Here is a 19,148-nt window from a genome sequence, read left to right as displayed (position 1 = left end):
AAACATATTTTCAATGGGACAAGAATGTGTCTGTGTACTGTCCTATATACAGAGGTTTTCTAAAATCTAGATCAAAGTTATTCAGTGTTAGAAATCACTGTTTGTTTAAGGATATGGGAGATTACAGAAAGTAAAAAAAGATTAATGTGAAATATTTTTCTATTGCTTCTTCCTCACCTGTTTTGTAGGACTGTTGAAAAGGCTTACAACTTTAAAAGTAGATGACAATCAGCTTACAATTCTGCCAAATGCAATTGGAAAGTGAGTATAAGTCTCATGATTTTCAACATTAAGTGAAATGTGTTTTCCCTTCTGCTTGCGGAATGTGGGTTTTTTAAAATAAAAAATCAGACAAAGATGTACTGAATTATAAAATAATTTCAAATTGTGTGCCTAACACTCAGCTTATAACATTTAAATTTGGAGCAACACTATTACTTCTGTGGACTCATACTGGCGTAAGTGGTGAGAAGATGAAATGATCACATTTTCCAAGAAGAAGAACAAAGATATTTTTCTGTATGAATCACTGGCAATTTAGATGATTAGAGCAGCAAAAGTAGAAGAAATAGAAGTATTTGGGGGAATACGTCTGTTTCCATAGCAACAGCCAGTACTTGATGCTGAAAAGAAAATGGCTGTAAACCTCGTATGTATGAAGATTTCTTAAAAATTGAAGTAGCATAAATGAAAAAGTCATGACAATTTCATAGGTGCATACGTCAAAATGTGAAAGTATCATATAAGTAATCTTATTATGAAAAGCAGTAATGATGCCCTTTAGCTATCATTTTGTCAGACATTACATGATCACTGGTGCAAAATTCTGTCTTGTACTGCTGTATGTCTTGAGCTTATTGCTAAATGAAATCTGCAATTTATTGTGAAATTCAAGGCGAATGCAAGCCTGTCTGCAAGTACGGAAATAAATGATTCTTTATATTGTTTCACACTACACGTATCTCTTTCTAGCAGAACATATCTTTAACATTGATATTTTTGTAGGATGCCTCTTCCTCTACATAGTTTACTTCTGAAATGCTGTATAAACTGGTATTTGGAAAAAATTTCAGAATACATGGTCCCTGGCTGCCTTCTCAGCTGTAGCTCTAGTGCTTTCATCACCCTCCTTGCACCAGCAGTAGCATCCATGCAGAAGAAACAGAGTTCAGCCTAAGTAATGATTGTCTGCCTGGTGTGAGTGAACACACAGTTATACCATTTATACCAGGTCTGTGCTGTCAGCCTGAAACGTTGGGAATGGGGCACCTGTGAGCAGAGTTGCACTCAGACTCTGTGCCTTTGCTCTCAGTGCAAAAACCGTTCGCTCTTCAGCAGGTTGCAGCTCAACAAACCATTTCATTAGAAGTAGTTTTCTTAAGCCAGAGCTGTTCTGAGGCTTCCAAAATTAAAGCCTAGAAGACTTCATTTAGACTTGTCCAAAAATATGGTAGTACAGTGAGGTCTCTAGAATAGAAATAATCTCTAACCTGCACAGCCAGTGCTTTACTACTCCTGCACCCATTTTAGTAGTAATTTCAATAATTTAGTCAGGAAAAAAGATCCAAATTTGTGAACTATTACAACTGTAGCAACTGAAAGCTCAGGTTTGGCTTACCATGCTGTACTTTTTGCAGTATCATTAGATTTATGTGACATTCATAGAGAGTATTAAACGTTGGTTATACGAATCACAAAAGGGGAAATCTTATAAACATTGAGTAGCAATAAATTCTGATAGGCAGCAAAAGCTCGTAAGGCTGAAAGCTGTACTGGACACTCTGCTAAAAGGTTGATATAATGTCCAACTTTAACAATTTTTGGGGTCGATTTTTAAAACCTGTCATGAAAGTGCTTTCTTATTTATTAAATTGTTCAAATTGAAGGGTAACCCCTCTTTTTTTTTAAACCCTATTATCTGTTCAGTAGTGTTTGTCATGGAGCCTTAATTACATTTTTAAAGATGCATACCGCTGCTCTAAATGGTGTATATGCAGAGCAGTAGGCTAATCACCTAATGTTACAACATTATTTTTGAGTGATTGGTTGTGCTTTTAAAATGAAGTACTTTCATTTAGTGACGCCAGTGTCTCCCACATCAGAATGAACTTCCTTTCTCTGACTCATCCATTTGGATAGTTTCCTACTGGGTCTCTTTCTCCTAAATGATGGTCGTAGTACCCACTGCGGAGTGTATTACTGTCACATGAAGATTAGCAACGTGCAGGAAGGAACTCTCCCTCCAGGGATCAATTTCATGATGAGACACAGAGCACTTCAACGCTGTCTGAGTCGATGTTGCTAATAGTGAACTGCCACCCTCATTTTTGGCAGTCTTTTTCAAAGGGCAAGCCTGTAAGTGGCATTTAGAGTTTGACCCTGCAAGATACTATGCACAGTAGACGCAGCTTAATGAAACATTCCTCATAAAACCAGTGGATTCACATTGGTTAAGTACCAATTAAGGACCCAAAGACTGGAGGTGGTATCTGGGGGCCTGGGAGAATGCCCATGCTCCCACTTTGTGGGTAGGAAGGTGTCACGAGGGAAGTCGTGACCCATACATAGGTAGTGGTGCAGTAGCTCAAGAGCCACTGTATTGTGTTTGATGAGTCTTTTGTGCATGTGTCTAGTCTATACCATATCTGACAGCTCCAGATGCTGCAAAGTGAGAACTTGTATTCCTGGGTCTGCAAAATTCCTTTTGTGTGATGTTGGACAAATAGTGGGTGTAGCTAGCTCTTAGGATTTGGGCTGCTTTGGCAGTTGTATGGGTGCTGTGGCTGTTGGGAGAAGAGGTATGTGACTGTATGAAATGGGGCTGAGATGGGTTGGAACTACTCTTTTATTCATGGCAGTCTTCATTCTCCGTGAATCTCTCTCCACTCATCTGTCTAAAAATATTCCTCATCTACCTTAGGACATGTACTGTGAAATGCCTCATTTCAGTGGGTGCCAAACTGAACAGCAGGTGCATATCTGATTTTTGTCTGCCTTTCTTTAAACCTATCAAGAATGATCTGAGTTTAGCCCAAGAAGACAGTAAGGTTAATGATATTTTAGCTAAATTAGCATTGTCGGAATTATAGCTGTTATTGTCAACTTACTTTCATGCCCAATCCATGATGAATGAAAAATCACTTTCTGAAGTGTGTATTTTTTTTAACCGTGGTAGTTATAGAGATAAAAACACTGACTTTGTTGTTTTCATTGTGGCCATCTTCATTTGTCTGCTGCTGATGTCATCAGGAGGGAGAGAAGCTGAGAATGTCTGTGCCGGACAATACCTTTCAAATAAAATTCTGTTGTCTGATAAAGCCACTCTTCACTGTCAGGGAAACTTCCACAGTTACAGTTCAGAGTGTCAGATTTTCCGATTGCCATTGGAAACATAGTAGTTCTCAATTAGCTTATCTATTTTCAAGCTTTTCTGGTTGTGTTATCATCAGTAAAAGGAAGAATGTGTGCATCTTGCAATTTAACAAGCTTTCCAGTTGGACTTCGCTCTGTCAAGCCCATATTCTGTATGAAGTAGGTAAACATGACTGAATTTTGCCTTCACTGAAATTGTTTTGTATCTAGTTTGAAATAAATTGTTGTGGATACAAAGCTTGTATTAAAGAAAAGCTATAACCAAACCTGGCAGAGCTTTTGGATATATTCCATGCATCTCTTTCACTAATCACTGTATGACTCACTTTGACTTGTCAGTCTACTGAAATACAGCAATTAGAGGAAAGTTCTGAGAATTCCATGTTAGGAATAGCTATTTCTGGTTTCATGTTTCATAAAATTTGAAGGCTGAAAGACCTTTTTTAAATTAAGAAACTGGAATAAAGGTAAGTTAGCCATACAGTGAAGGTCTAGTCCTGCAGCTGTGACTCATCTAAATACTAAAGAGCAAGGTCTGTAGCAGAGGTAAAACCTTTTATCAGATCTACCAAAACATTTGGAAAAAAAACAGGCAATCTTCTGGGCACCTCGTCCCTTCATCAGTGGACAGGGAGATGACAAACGTTGAGGAAGAAATAATTGCTTGCTATTTAACCTTACTATTAATTAAAGCATTTGAGAGAAAAGGGTAGTACATGTGGAGTGAAAAAGGGGCAGCAGAAGCAGGGAACGATGGCATTTGTAACGGGTCACAAAACTTTTATTCCATGAGCTGAATGAGCAGTGCAGTACAGCATTCATTTCAAGAATTTTTATATCCAGCCTAATTTTTTAAGAGATTCAGTAGATATTTTTTCGGAATATATTTATATATATGTGTGTGTTTGTGCATAATATATATGTAATATGTGTATATTTTTATATATCTGTATATATAACATGTATTACATATACATTCCTGTTTGTGTTATTTGCATTAGCAAAGGTCGGATTGTTGATTCTTAATCACCAAAGAAAGATTGATGTTTAAGTGTTGCCTGGTACCACCTGCTGTCTTCAGGAAAAAGCAAACACAAGAGAGTCCTGAGGGCTGTGTGACTGGCGAGGACAGGGTCCTGAAGAGCAGAGAGAGGCCTCTGAAGGCTGTTCCGTGCCAGAGCAGTGGTGGGTGGGGAGGTTCAAGCGCTGACTGTCAGCGTTCTGCATTGGGTCAGCTCTCTTGGCATTTCCTTGGCTTTCATTCTGCGTAGGTGCCAGCTGCCGTCAGAGAAGGTGGTGGCTTTTACGATGTGGGCCCCTTTCGTTTAGGACTCGGTACCAAACCTCCAACTCATTTCACAACCTCTTAATGGATAATAAAATGCAGGAATATACTGAATGCCAATTCCGTGCGCTAGGAAGCTGTGCCTTCTCTGTACATACTGCTCTCTGGTACCGTGAGCTATGGCTAACCTGGACTTCAGTTCAACAGAGGAGTTTCTGTCAACTGTCTCTATTTCATCCTCTTTCCTGAAAACATGACTACTTGGAGGAAAGGTCAGGTCTCTTTCTCTTCACAATTTGACAGAGTACAACAATCTAGGAAAAGGGATACAAGACAGAAATGGAGATTATTTCATTTTTTTTAAAGAGAGAACTTGAGTGTCAGAAGATTCCTTACTTTGGTCTGCTTTGTTTTGGTCCTTGTCGTACAGATACCCTTTGAAGATCACTTTTTAGCCAGCTTTCTCAACGTGTGAAAGATAAGCACTTTTACAAAAGCTGTGTCTGACTACCACAGGCTGAGATTACTTTGGGTTTGGATCCAAGTCCATCTTTTTTCACAACTGATCTGTATTAGAAATTATGTCAATCGCATCAGTTGAATGTACCCTGGAGGCAATTTCTGCTTCCCTTCCCTTTGCTCTCACCAGTGGTATTTCTTTACCTGTTGTCTGTCTTTGTATGTTAAGATTATAAACTTTTTGGTTTGATTCTTCAGCTTAGTATGAATTGCCCTGATCACTATCTGTTTGAAGTACTTGGAATACTTCCTCACTATAAAAAGTAAGAATGATAATGTCGGGAAGCTAAGTGGTCTTTCTTAAACTGCCTTGCTGGATAAGATTGATTAACAGTGTCCCTCATAGTTCCTAAAATCGTGTTATTACAGACTTCTCCTAGGGAAATCTGCAATACAGGTTCCCTCTTCAGGGCATGATGTCTGTAGTAGTGTTATGCTTTAAAACTTTCAGAGGTTTCAGGTTGTTAATTTTTGTTATCTAGTTCTTGTATAGCATCTAACAAGTGTATTTACAATTTCAGTTTATCTTTATTAGAAGAATTTGACTGCAGCTGTAATGAGTTGGAGTCCTTACCTTCTACTATCGGCTACCTTCATAATCTGAGGACGTTGGCTGTGGATGAGAATTTCCTTCCTGAACTGCCCAGAGAAGTAAGAAGCTGATTCTGTTTTTAAGTTACAGATTGAAATGTTTTGCGGTAGGCCCAAGATTTCATCCCTACTCAGACGAAATATCTGTTAAACCAATTGTTTCTGCACAATGTGGAAGACCAAATCTTTCTTACATACTCAACAGTAAAATAGTAAACCCAGTAAATTAGTAAATTTATGTAAAGGTGAGAATATCACTCTGAAGAGTAGTGCAGGTAACCCTAGGTATTTCCCTGATGTTACTGGCAAAGGGAGAGCGTTATTTTCTGACTTTAGATTCTGTATTTTCTGCTTTTTGTCATAGTAAAAGCACAATTTGGCCAACTCCTGACATAAAAAGTTAGTGATAATACATTTTATCACGGTAGGTATCGTAACATCTTTGTTTTTTTCATTCCTATAGATTGGGAGCTGTAAAAACGTAACAGTAATGTCTCTGCGTTCTAACAAGCTAGAATTTCTTCCTGATGAAATTGGTCAGATGCAGAAGCTGAGAGTGTTAAATCTGAGCGATAACAGGTATAGTTCACATAATTTTTCTAACCCATTATAAGAATTTATTTAAAAAAAAAATTAAACTTCTTTTTAGGTATTTGTAAAAATACGTTTATATAAAATATATTTTAAAATATAAAAATTGTTCTTAGAATTAGTTTATTTAAACTATTAGGAAAAAATCTTGATTTTTTTTTTTTAAATCTTTATGGTTTGGTCTTAGTTGCACTGACATCCAAAGAAAAACTCGAATGGGGCCAAGATCTGGGTCTCAGTGTGTTTTAATATATTAAAACCTGTTTACTTCTTTTATCTCCTGGTGTTTCCATGTGAAAGTGTGATATTTGGCTTTAAAATTGTATATAACTTTGTAACATTTAATGATTAAAAAATTGTGACGAGCTGATATATAGGAAATCATTAAATGCAAGCACACTAGCATGTTATTCTGACTCCACTAAAATCAAAAGAAAATTTTCTATTTATTTCCTTCAGCAGAGCAAAGGTTTTGTCGAAAAAACAGATTCTCCTGTTCTTATGCACATGACTCTTCCTCTGAGAAATGGAATGCTTGAAATGAGCCTTTCTTGATACCTATCCCATGCTGCCATAGGCATCAGAAAAAACTGACTTTTCCTTGAAATTTATACATACTTGTGTTCCAAGAATATGTTAATTTTCAGTATAATACAAGTTTGCTTGGTAGTGCAACAAATGGTGTGTGGATACCATTTTGTTTCCAGTAATTATCATCCATCCTCAGTAAAAATCAGAGGAAGGACTTTCCACACCTGTGTCTGATTTACTGTCAGCAGTTTCATTGTTGAAATTAAGGCTGACCATAAAATATAAAATGAAGTAATGTAGAAATCCCTGTAATATATTTGTTTAAAATTATTTGCTTAATTCTGCTAGATAATTTTCCACATTGCAATTGTGTGTCATAAAATACATTATGTATGGACCAGAACGCAAAGTTAAACTTAACTCTAGTTTGTGTTGAAATTGTCCAAGTCTCAGAATCAAATCTTGGGTCTCTTGATTTTAGGTTTCAGATTCCAGTGCTTTCCCAGGGACAGGGAGTGCTCTCCCATCAGTATGTCACCGCAGCAGTATGTGTTCGTGCTTGTAGCTGTACAGCTAGCGCCTGAAACTGTATTTCAGGCAACACTTCAAACTCCCTCGGGCTGGCATTCTTGCCAACAAAGGCAGTGCAGCTTCCCCGCGCTGTTCCTGCACCCATATACCCTGTCCTGTCCTAGTGCGATTTTGCCCAGGCGTGTGGTGGTCTTGAATACGTAAGTGATACAGTGAAAGCAGCCTGTCAGGAATATGGTGAGTTTTCAGATGGACGTTTCCAGTGGCTGGTCCACCCTGTCGCTGCACAGCCAGCTGTAGTGGCACGCGGAGGAGGCACAGAGTGTGGGCATAGGAGTGGGGAGGCAACAGGGCAGTGCTGGTTCGGGGCCTCTTGGGAGTCCAAGGAGCTGCAACTGCAGGGTGCTTCCCTGGCACATCAAACCAATCTGAGCTGGATCGCTCTGTTTGCCCTCTTTTCAAAGCTGTAATTGTGCCATGAATTTGCCTTGAGAAAGCAGAAAACTAGCCTTTTTTTCAGCCCCCCCCCCCCCCCCCCCCTTATTTTGCCAAGTTACTTTTCAGTCAGGTCAGCTGCTGGTGTCAGGCACGTGACTTCATGTGTAATTCCTGATTATGAGTGCTATTCTGGGGTGAGAGAGGGAGGAGGTGGCTCACTGCTGGGAGGAGGCAATGGAGGTGGTAAGAGCAGGCAAGGTGTCCCGACCAAGCTGACCTGACAGCTGGATGCCACCAGAACAGCAGTCCTGCCCCACCTTCCTTTTTCCCCAGCTGTCCAGGTAGAAAGAGGATTGGGATTTCCATTGTGGAGGAAGGTAATTATGAGACCAGCATCCCAATGACGTGGTGTTCCTTGGGGTGGAATGCGTCAGCTGCTGTCCTTCCCACTCCTTCAGTGCTGACTGGTAGCCCTGCATCTGCCCTTATGCTTGCTCAGGGCTCACTGGACAAGTCACTGAGCTGATTTATCTCACTGAAAATGGAAGAAGCTATCGTTCTTCTTGTTGTGTTCATTTTATTACACTCCTCACAGTCCATTTGCTCACCGTGGAGTCTGGCAAACACCAAAGCCAGCTAAAGGTAAACAGTGGTTGTGCTGCAAAGCAGGTGTGAGGAGGACAGGAGAACGGGACCTTTGCTTGTTGGGGTGGGAAGCTGTTCTCTCAAGTCCACCTGAAAAACTGTACAGCGAGTTGTAAGCATTGTAGAACTAGTGGGAGAGCACAGTCTAGTCTAGGAGAGATAGGAACTGACTCAGACTGTAGACCTTCAACCTTTAAACGTGGTTGAATTGTCTCATGTACTTTTCTTGAGAGGTTTGGGGAGTAAATTCTTCCTTCTTTGTTGATATCAATTCCAGCTGAGGTTAAATGTTACCCTGCTGAGGCATTGCGGTAATGCTTTTGTTATGGAACTTCCCACCTTAATGAAACTAAAAAGTTTTAACATTTGGCACCAAAGAGTTTGGACAAAGTTCAGATACCATCTTAACGTTGAATTTTTTTTTTTTTTTTACTTTTCTGTTTTCCCATTTTCACATTCATATTAACATTAAGGCAATATCCATTCTTTCTTTGAATGAGTCCACATGTACATGTTAATAAGGAGTGTACTTGGGCTCCGCTTGTTGCTAGGAACCTTTCCATGTTACCACAACAGTTTTGCCGCTCTACTCTTCCTGCTTCAGATATGACAAAGAAGGTAGAGCACACCAGCTCTTTTTCTGGATACCCTTTTGAGCCATTGGAAGAAGAGACACAAACACACAAGCAGAGCAGAAAGACAATTCTAGAGCCAAGGGGTCATGTGCTTCACCCTACAGTGGTGGGCTCCTGGGTCTTGGGATGTGGGTCAGCCTTTTCCCTGTCAGCCTGTTACGAGACCTGCTGAGCCCTGGCCTCTGTGGGCTCCACTGCTAAGGCAGACCCATTCACACCAAACACTGCTGACGCAGCCTTTTGGGCATGAAAGCTCCAACGTTTGCACAAATCTTCTGCCAACCAGCTGTTGCTCCCTGTACTACATAACAGATGGGGATGGCCTGTGCATATGATCGCATATTCTTTCAGAATTTATCTGGTCAGTCCTTGATGACTTTCTCCTCCTGACACCAGAGGGGATTTCATGTCCATTCTGGCAGGTGTCCTGTTACTCATGCATCTTTGCATGTTATTTTCCTTGCAGAGGGAACAGACTCCATCACCATGACTGTCAATCCATGCTGATTATCATGGATGTATCGTTTTACAAAGGGAACACAGTCTTCCATTGGGGATCTGCCCACTGCAGGTTCATCCCAGTGAATAATACCTCAGGGTCATCTCCTTCTACTTTGTCACATGCCAAATTTCACCTCCAGTGTCTACAACTGTGACTGTAAATCGTGCACTTGTGTATCCATTAGCCTCTTGCGTCATTGCCTTTATCCCAGTGACTTTCTCTGCTAGTAGCTGGGCTACTCAAGTGTTTATTGAGAGATGCCCTTTTGCCACCAAAAATGTTCATTCTGGACATGTTCCTCATGGCATGGGGAGTGCATTATGCCTCAAGGCATGTAGAGTACAAGGATGGCTTTGAACTTGCCTTACCAGAGTGCGTGGAAAATTTGCAGTCTACTTTCTGAATGGTCACACACACATGGAGTGATGGACAATTGTGATGTAGCGTGTAAAGAGGAAAAGAAGAGCTCTCCCTCTTTGCATTATCTGGAGCTTGTCCGGGTATGAAAGTCAGAAACATTTTGGGAGATTTGGTCTAAAATCCTGATTGGATGTCTTTCAGGAAGGAGGCAAACCTGACATAGACCTCCTTGCCACTCAGGCTAACAGGAATCTCAAATTTTTGTGAGTTGACACATTTTGCTCAAAGGTGGGTCAGTGTTTGGAGTCCCTCTCCAGTGCATTTTTAATACTATGGTTTCAGCTACTACAGGCTTTCGCTCTTGTTCCATGTCTTCTGAAGGCCCTCATTGCTGTAAGATGGACCTTGCTGATCTTAACTGACCAGAAGCTGGTTTAGTTCCAGGACTTTATTGAAATATTCATGTTGGAATTCCATTTTAACCAGGGAATTAGACTCCAGCTTTTCTTTCCCATGCCATACACTCAAAGAGTATATACTTCTCATCTCCATAGTTGGGAGTCCTCTCTCCTTTTATCTTTACAGGTCCAAATCTTTTCAACCCTGTTACAGGCTCTTCATCCCTGGGAAATGCAGTATTCGGTTGTCTCTACACAATAACAGGCAATGATGGGTTGAATCCTGACTTGCTATCAGATTGCAAAGGTGGAGTCTAATGAGGGCTAGAGCGCATCTGACCAGAGCTTAGGTGGCTTAGGAAAGTTTTGATTTCAGATACCTGCAGTGCAGCCACCTGGAGATTCATCCTTGCCTTTGCCAGGCATAACACTGTCTCCAGTGCTTCAAGTACCAATGCAGCATTTGATAAAGTAGTTGTGCAATTACTACTTGCATGAAAGCTATCGATACCTCCACCATGTAATGAGTCATTGGGGGTAGCTGCTTGGATTCAGTCACTGTTAAGAGTGCACATGGGATTCATTCAAAGAAAAAAAGATGTCTTACCAGTAACCGGTGTTCTTCACAATGTGTAGTCCACATATACATTTGTCTTCCATCTGCTTCTCCTCTCTCCTCAGAGTCCTTCCAGGTATGAGTCCTGTGATTGAGAGGTAGAATTGTTAGAATGTACATTTGGGCTACACTTCTCAAAGAGCATCGGTTACTGGTAAGTAACCTTTCTTTTAGTTTTAGATTGTTCTTAAAGAAGAGCTGAAAGAATCATCACCTTTCTGTATTTGTAGTGCTTCTACTTCTGTCCTGGGGTCAGAACTCAATTACTGCTCTGAATCTCACCCACAGAAGTTAGATGAAAAAAGGTCCTAAGATTACATGATCCAGTCAAAAAAAGACTGTTCACTGGTGTACCTTTTCTTTTTCTCTTTAGTTATTTAATTATACAATATTCTTCATTGCCAAAGAGGTAATTACTTCTGGCCATGTATACCCACAAGTGGTTTTGTGAACAGTATGTTGATGAGTTAATATGAATCATGTTCTTTTAAACTTTCACACTCTGAAAACCCTATTATTATCAATTTGCTGAGAGTTACCTTGGAGAACTGTCACAAATAGCAACTATCTCTGGGCTTGACCAACTGACTGGTAATGCTGCTTGTTATGATTAACTTTCAACATGTTTGACATTAATTTTTCATGTTTGGGTTATTTGAAAATTCTTTCTGAATATCACCAAAGTATATTATATGCATCGATGAATCTAGAAAGTATTCCCCTAGGTGTTTGGTAAGCTCTTTGTATGTTGTATTCTCAAACTGATAATCAGTGGAAATTCTTCCCATACTCTGAGCTTGCTTACTTAGGGCATAACAAAACCAAAATTTAGTACTTGGTACAAATACGTAGTGGGTTATTTTACAAAACTATGAGAAAAACAATTATCATCAAGAAAGAAAAGTTAAAATTATGTCTGTCAGTAGGCTTACAATAAAAGCAAAGACTACCTTTGCCCTATAAGACACCTCAAATATCGACATTTGATTTTTTTTATATTTAAACAGTATCAGTGACATTTTCTTTGCTCTTCTTGTGATCCATGAATAATATTAATTAGCTTACTGTTAAAGTATTTAGCCCTTAAGAAGTTAACAAGTTATGCAAAAGATGTAATCTAGGATTAATAATGGAAGGAATTATTCTAAAGTCCTCATTCCAGAATGGTGTTAAACACTGACATGTAGCTTCTTTGAAGTTGTGAAGTCATATGGTACAATAGTTTAATGTTTAGGTGTGTGCTGTTTTTGGTTTAGTTTGTTTTTATGCACTTGAGGAACTTCAGGGGAAATGTCTTCTCCTTTTTTCTCATGAGAAAACATTTTCTATGTGGAAATTAAACAGTATAAAAAGAACATATGCATTTCATGCTTTTCCAAACTATTACTGCGGATAGTTGTTTTCCTGAAAAATCAGTTGGTGCTTCAGGATTTACCTTAAAAGAAGAATTTTTATTAATAACTTGTCAACTTTTACATTTACCAGTGGCATACATGATTTTACCTGTAATTTAACCTAATTAATATGAATACAGATAATCTCTATAAGAGATTTCTTTAATTTGGCTGTTGCATTTTCAGCTCTTTACAAATCGGTTTAAGAGATTGCAAATTGAAGTTATTAGTGATTAAAAAATTGCACAGGAATGAAACTGTTGCTCATGCAAGAAAGCATGCACGGTGGGTGGCTGCCAAGCATTAGAACTAGTGCAATTGCTCTGAAGATTCAGAGATACTGTTTTCCCACAGACTTCATGTCTCTGGATGCCATTCAGCTGATGCCTGAAGGAATGGGTGCAGGGTCTATGGCTGTATTTCTGTTAGTCCTGTTCCCAGTCCTGACTGCTGGCGACAGTTGCTCTGAAACAGTCAAACAGCACCTTCCAGCAGAGAAATGGCCTCATTCAAAGGTTATTTATTCAGGCTGAGAAAAATACCATCCATAGTAAGAATAAGGCATTCTGGTACAGCATAGTTTGCCTTTGAATTGCACATTAATTTAATTTGGCCATCTTCTTAACTATCTATACACCAATTAAAGTTTCATCTAGTATTGTGAATATATTTTCCCTTAGATTTATAAAAACAATTACATCTGTAATTTTCCAAACTATCTAGTGAGAAGTTTCAGCATTTAAGCATAAAAGAAAAGCTCTCTGTTGAATAGCACAGCCATAAACTTTACATTTCTTTGTACTGAAATTTGATTGCAGTCATTAGATCAATGGAAGCAGTGCAGATTAATCATTTTTTTCAATTACTGATGAACAGTTTTCTCTTCAGAGGAGGCCAAATCCTTTACTGAGGATGATGTGAGTTAGTTCTTTGAAATCAGCAGTTATGCTGATTTATACCAAATAGGATCTGGCCTATAGTATGTAGAAAGTAATCAACCCACATCCATGCATAACTAATATTTGAGATCCTTTGTAGCTGTCCATAAATCCTTATTTTGACTGATGAAGCTAGAAAAGCATTTATGTATTTACCTTTCATGGTTAAACTAATATAGTGTCAGTGACAATTGTCATGGGCCTTGTTTTGAAAGTGGGTGTGATGCAAAATCACTTGGTAATTCAGTTGTTCGTGAAAGTCAGAGTGTTTGCATGTGCGTTGTTAGTACAGATGAAGGAGAAATGTTCCTACAGTACACAATTCAAAAAGCAGTCTTAAACTTGCAAAAAAACCCTGCAATTAGAAAAAGAGGCTGAGGCTTATCTTGGTTGAAAATTTTCAAAAAACAGTAATGATTTTGGGTGCCTCCATTCCTTGGTCTCTAATTTGAGATTTTTTCTTTTAAAGAATCCTTAAAATCGGAACTTTTCAGATGTTTGAAAACAGGTATCTGGGCTTATTGGCAAAGAAGAATTAAAAATAAAGAACCTGTGTTTTATTTGAATATGGAAATGGAAAACCAGCTTGGAGATCCCCTTGCCACACATCATTTCTGAAGCATGCTTACCAATTTTGCTTCTCCCTTTGATACATACTTCTCAACTTGAGTGCGTTGGAAACGTCGCCAGTAACCCTCTGTATAGTTTTGAAACTTAGGTTACAGGTACTGAATCCTAAAGTGTAAAGAAATAAAGGTATCACGTGAAAAGCAAAAGTTCTTCTCTTTTTATACAGAAAAAAAGCTCTGAATAAAACATCTATTTAAGAATCTTTATGTTAACTATTAAAGGTTAAACTTGTAACCTTAATTTATAAAGAATGTCACATACTGCACGATTCCACACTGCAGTATTCATTTTATGATAAGACAGGTATTTTAGACACTCCTTACTTTCTTATGGCATTAATTCTAGGTTTAAACATGAACACACATGTAAAACCACTCTAATCTATACAGGCATTTAATTGGAGATTATGTCATAGCACACTATGTATGTGTATACATTCATGTAAATTTATTTCACTTTTATAGATAAGTTATTTTTAGTATAAGGTATTCTTACTAAAATCTTTAAAATGCGTTACTTGCAGTAAGTACACACTGCTTTCTAAATAACACGATTTTTAATGGTAATGCCTTTGTGGCAAAAATACATCTGAAGTAGTTCCATAATGGGTACACTTTCAAAGCGCTGCACAGAGGCAATGGTACAAAAGCTTGTGAGGTGCTTATCTCCCAGAAATACAGATAGATTTTTAATAGGAAGAAGACTGTAGGAGTATTGTTGGTTATTTGCTGGTAGAGGGGCAAAGGATTCTCCTGATGATGCCGTGCAGGTGGAGTACCTGACAGTGGATTGCCTGTCTTTATCTGAGGTGTGAGTGAGCGTATCTGTAAGAGCCTTTCTTTCCACAGTATGGGATTGTCTGACTCTCTCAGAAAAGGGCTTTTCCTCTTTTTTTTGTTAAATCACATTTAACTTTTGTCTTTGTAGACAGTCCTTTGGTCGGTCCATTTCTTCCTGCAGTCCTCCAGCTCCCCAACCTTCTGTAACACAAGGATGGGGGAATATCAGTACGTGGTTAGGACAGCCCTCTCGTGTTGGTACAGACTGAAAAGTAAAAATAACATGTTCAGAATTAGTTAGTGGGAAAAACATGAATGAAGTTTCCACAAGTATCTAGTCTTCATTTCCCCATTCCCTCATGCAGATCACTTTTAGGAAATGCGTTTACATGTATAATTAAAATGCTAATTTTGTAACTGTTTCATTTAATTTTGTCATTTAGGTTCACTATGAATATTTATATTAATCTTTTTCCTAATATTTCTGCAAAAATGAATTTTCAATAATCTTAGAGTATTTCTGTTCCAAAACTTAAATGTCCAATAAAAGGATTTCTGTTAGCTACACTGAAAACTGTTAGGCCTTTCCTTTAGGTCTCCCTGGGACCAAGATTTTTTCTGTTTTCTGTGTTATAAGCTGTAACTTCGGTTACGTTATAGCCAAAGCAAAATATAGGTATCTCCTTAGTACCTTTAGGGTATGATGTCAGTAGTTTTAGATTCCAAATGTCACTCTTAATGTGGAATGCCCTTAATAAAACATTATATTTTAGTAAAAAGTGAGAGAAAATAAAGATATGAAATTATAGCAATTTCAGTATGATCAAGATAAACATGCTACATACAAATCTTTAAAAGAAACTATTGTGAAAATGAAGGATTCATGTTGTTCCAATATTGTCATTTACAGACTGAAGAATTTACCGTTCACTTTTACTAAACTTAAAGAACTTGCAGCTTTGTGGCTTTCTGACAACCAGGTAATGACTTTCAATATTCATATTTTCTTTAGTAACTAGGGGTCTTAGCAAGGGCCGTAAATGAAACCTATAATTTAATAGATGATTGTAGTAGAATTTTAGAAGTGTTTGCTCCCAGTCCAGCGTTATACTTTCATATCAAGGTATAGATTCTTCTGGCTGTCATTTATTAACTTGGAAAGATCACCTTTGCAGGATTTAGTACTTGCATCTAGCTAAGCTTCCATATCCTTACAAAAGTAGTAAATAAAGGCCAAAAGTATCAAGAGAATATTTTATAAATAGAAATTGAAGAGGTAAGACTTTGTGACCAAACTTGTTATTAGTTTGTCCCATCCTTTACTCCATCTATGCCTCTCTTCTTCTTGTCTTCCTTTTCCCTTTTCCTGTCCATGCTTCCATTCCTGTATCTTTTAAACTCCATTAAAGTCAGTAGGAGTTTAAACATGTAAAAGGTGCAAGAACTCTTAGTCTTGTTTTGGAGAAAACTCTCGTTTAAGTTCCTTTTAAATTTAAGTATGCCTTTCTTTGTTCCAAGGGGTTTGGTTTCACTACTGTATATTCTTTAGGATTCTATTTTAAAGCAAATTATGTAACATGAACACTGAGAAATGTAACAGTTCAACCAGCTTCTGAGCACTAAAATAAGTCTCGATCCTTTCCACGATTGGTGGATAGAATAATTTTGCACTTCCATACTTTAACTCTAAATGGAGAATTGTACTCAATTTGTACAATGTTAGAAATGTTCGACATACCTAACATTTTTTAATCATCTCAATAAATTCTCATAACCTCATCTTTCTCACTTTGCAATAATGCCCATGGTCAGATATTATACCTCTTTAACTGAAGTTGATGAGGATAATTCTTCAGGGGCCAATTATCATGCTACTGGAAATTAATCCATCCTTTTATCCATACGAAGAAGCCACAGGGACTCAGGTCCTGCAGCTGCCTGTTTGCAGGAGACCGTGTGCGTACGCCTGTGCTGAGCACCGCTGGTTGCAGAACCTCTCAGAGCAGAGCCCGTGCCTGTCCACGGGGCACGGCCCTGCAGACAGGGTCGTTTCTTTGTCAAGGTGGCAGGTGAAATTCCTGCTGACTCCTGGCCAGCGCGTACCATTCACCCTGCCTTCAAATCGTAGCAAAGCCCAATGCATTGCAGTCGATAGATTTATGTTGGTACATACTTACTGTACTGCTCCTTAAATGTACTTTTTACTTTTATAGCCAAGCAAAAAATTTTAAAGCTGAAGGGAGGGGAGACTAAGTGGGAGGGATAATAGAAAATGATGAGTAAATTTTAATGTGTTAAATTAGGATTCTCGTTTTTTTCACTCTAATTTCCATTAAAAAAAAAACATTGCATGTCTCCTCAGCCCAGCCACAGAACATACACTTCCTTTCAAATATACAGTATTTTTTCAGCATTTTGACTTTTCTGTGGTATAGCATAGATTAATTTGTATTCTATGAACTATGACAGTCGTTCCTAGATGCTACATTAGAGCAAAGTAATAATAAAAAATAATCAATTGAAGTAAAACACAACAGTAACATCTGAATATTCAGAGTACCTCCATGTAATTTCTCCAGTATCTTGCACCAGGTTTACCCTCGCATGAACGAATAACTGTCGTGAATTTACTCCTCGTTAGCCTAGCTTAAAATAGATCACAGCCATAATGGGGGTGTTTTAACTGTGTAGTTGCAGCTCTGTTCGGCTGATCCTTTAGCTTCCTCCCTGGTATGACTCTGAACATGCAGTCAGTGTTTATGGTATTTAGTGTTCTTCTGTTGATCCCGGTAGGAATTACAGGAATTACAGAAGTGAGGAATGGGAGAGGAGGCATTTCCACCAGATTAGTACTTGTTTTAGTCTATATAGAGAAGTTTATTTTCATACAGAATTTTAGTTAATCTTGTATTTTCTATTTATCAAGTGCTAGAATCCCATCTCAGTTAGCACACATGCTCTGAGTTAACGGTTCTTTGTTTTGTCTTTCCTGTACAGTCCAAGGCTCTCATTCCACTGCAAACTGAGGCTCACCCAGAAACAAAGCAGAGAGTACTGACTAACTACATGTTTCCCCAGCAACCCCGCAGCGATGAAGGTAAAACACCATCAGCAGTGCCTACAAAGGCAGGAACAGTGCTTGTTCAGATAGTGGAGAGAAAAACAGAGGGAGGGAGAGGAAGGGGTTTCAGACGTGGTTCTGTGTGTGAGTGTCTCTTCTGACACATAAAGCCAGTGGTGCACACATAACAGTCTACATTTTGTCATACACAAAGGAATCCTGTTTGCAAATCCATTATTCTCAGGCCATCAGATTTACATTTTCTTAAACACTTTTTTATTTTCAGAAGAGTGGCCTTGTATAAACAATGTGAACCTGGGAATTGAGTGCGCATGGGACAGAAGTTCTAGGATATGCCTTGCTGCCGTGCGGACAGGCTGTTGGCCAGAGCCAGCTCAACCTGCAGAGACACTGGACCTGTCTGAGAGAGCTGGGGGGTGGGCCGGCTCCTAGACATGGGGGTTCAGAGCTCTGAGCATGGCAGGATGGAGGGTTTGGCTGCTGACATACCTACGTTAAGTTAGAGAGTTTGCCCCTCAGCTCCAGATCTGCCCCGAAAACCTGTTGCTTCCCATCACTCTCATTTCAGTTTTAATATTAAACTCTGTTTGTAATCGTTTGTCAGTTATACTCTCATTGCCCCCCTCAACAGTTTTAAAACAAAAACCCAAGATTACAGGATCAAATGCAAAGATGTCTTTTTAGATCATTTCCAATCTTCTGTTGGGTGCACTAATTACTTGTTCTTGTCCATTGCTGTTTGCGATTTAACTGTAGATTTCCCATCAGACAGTGATAGTTTTAACCCTACTTTATGGGAGGAGCAGAGACAGCAACGTATGACTGTTGCCTTTGAATTTGAAGAAAAAAAGGAAGAGGAGGAAAATGCAGGGAAAGTTAAGGTAAGTTCTATTCGATTTATTCTGGTATTCACATATTATGGACAGGGTCCAATTTACAGATCTTGAGTTGAACTGTTTTTGAGTTCTAAATGCCCAGAAAATACTCGTCACCATGTTTCAGGTACAGCAGTTGAGGAAGAATAAGATATCTGTTCTCCTTGAAGTACACATTACCAATTTCTGCTTTTGCTGTTGTTGTCTAGACAGCAAAACTTTGATTTCGTAAGTCAGTTCAGGCCCATAACCCTAATGTCGCGTTCCTACTGTGACAGGTGTTTTGTCACAAAGACAAAATTAACACAAAATGTTGGGAGACTTAGAATTAATGTCCAGCCACCTAGTTCTTTAGAAATATTTAGATCACATAGGGCTTTCCATATTCCTCTCAAAGTGGAAGTCGACGAGAGCTTTGCAACTTTGTGGAGTTACA

The 19,148-nt window shown here is 38.7% G+C and overlaps 1 protein-coding gene across 1 annotated transcript in view; it reads left to right on the top strand.

Moving 5' to 3' along the window:
* The window catches only part of LRRC7 (leucine rich repeat containing 7), a 180,414-nt gene that overhangs the window by 121,922 nt on the left and 39,344 nt on the right, over positions 1 to 19,148 (top strand). Inside the window, 6 exon segments of the mRNA XM_075155536.1 lie at positions 189 to 261; positions 5,698 to 5,827; positions 6,231 to 6,346; positions 15,666 to 15,735; positions 17,753 to 17,852; positions 18,594 to 18,718. Coding sequence (XP_075011637.1) covers positions 189 to 261; positions 5,698 to 5,827; positions 6,231 to 6,346; positions 15,666 to 15,735; positions 17,753 to 17,852; positions 18,594 to 18,718 — 614 coding nt within the window.

The sequence above is a fragment of the Calonectris borealis genome, chromosome 8 (assembly GCF_964195595.1).
Source record: "Calonectris borealis chromosome 8, bCalBor7.hap1.2, whole genome shotgun sequence".
In the NCBI taxonomy this organism is placed as follows: domain Eukaryota; kingdom Metazoa; phylum Chordata; class Aves; order Procellariiformes; family Procellariidae; genus Calonectris; species Calonectris borealis.
This window is presented reverse-complemented; position numbering and strand designations above follow the sequence as displayed.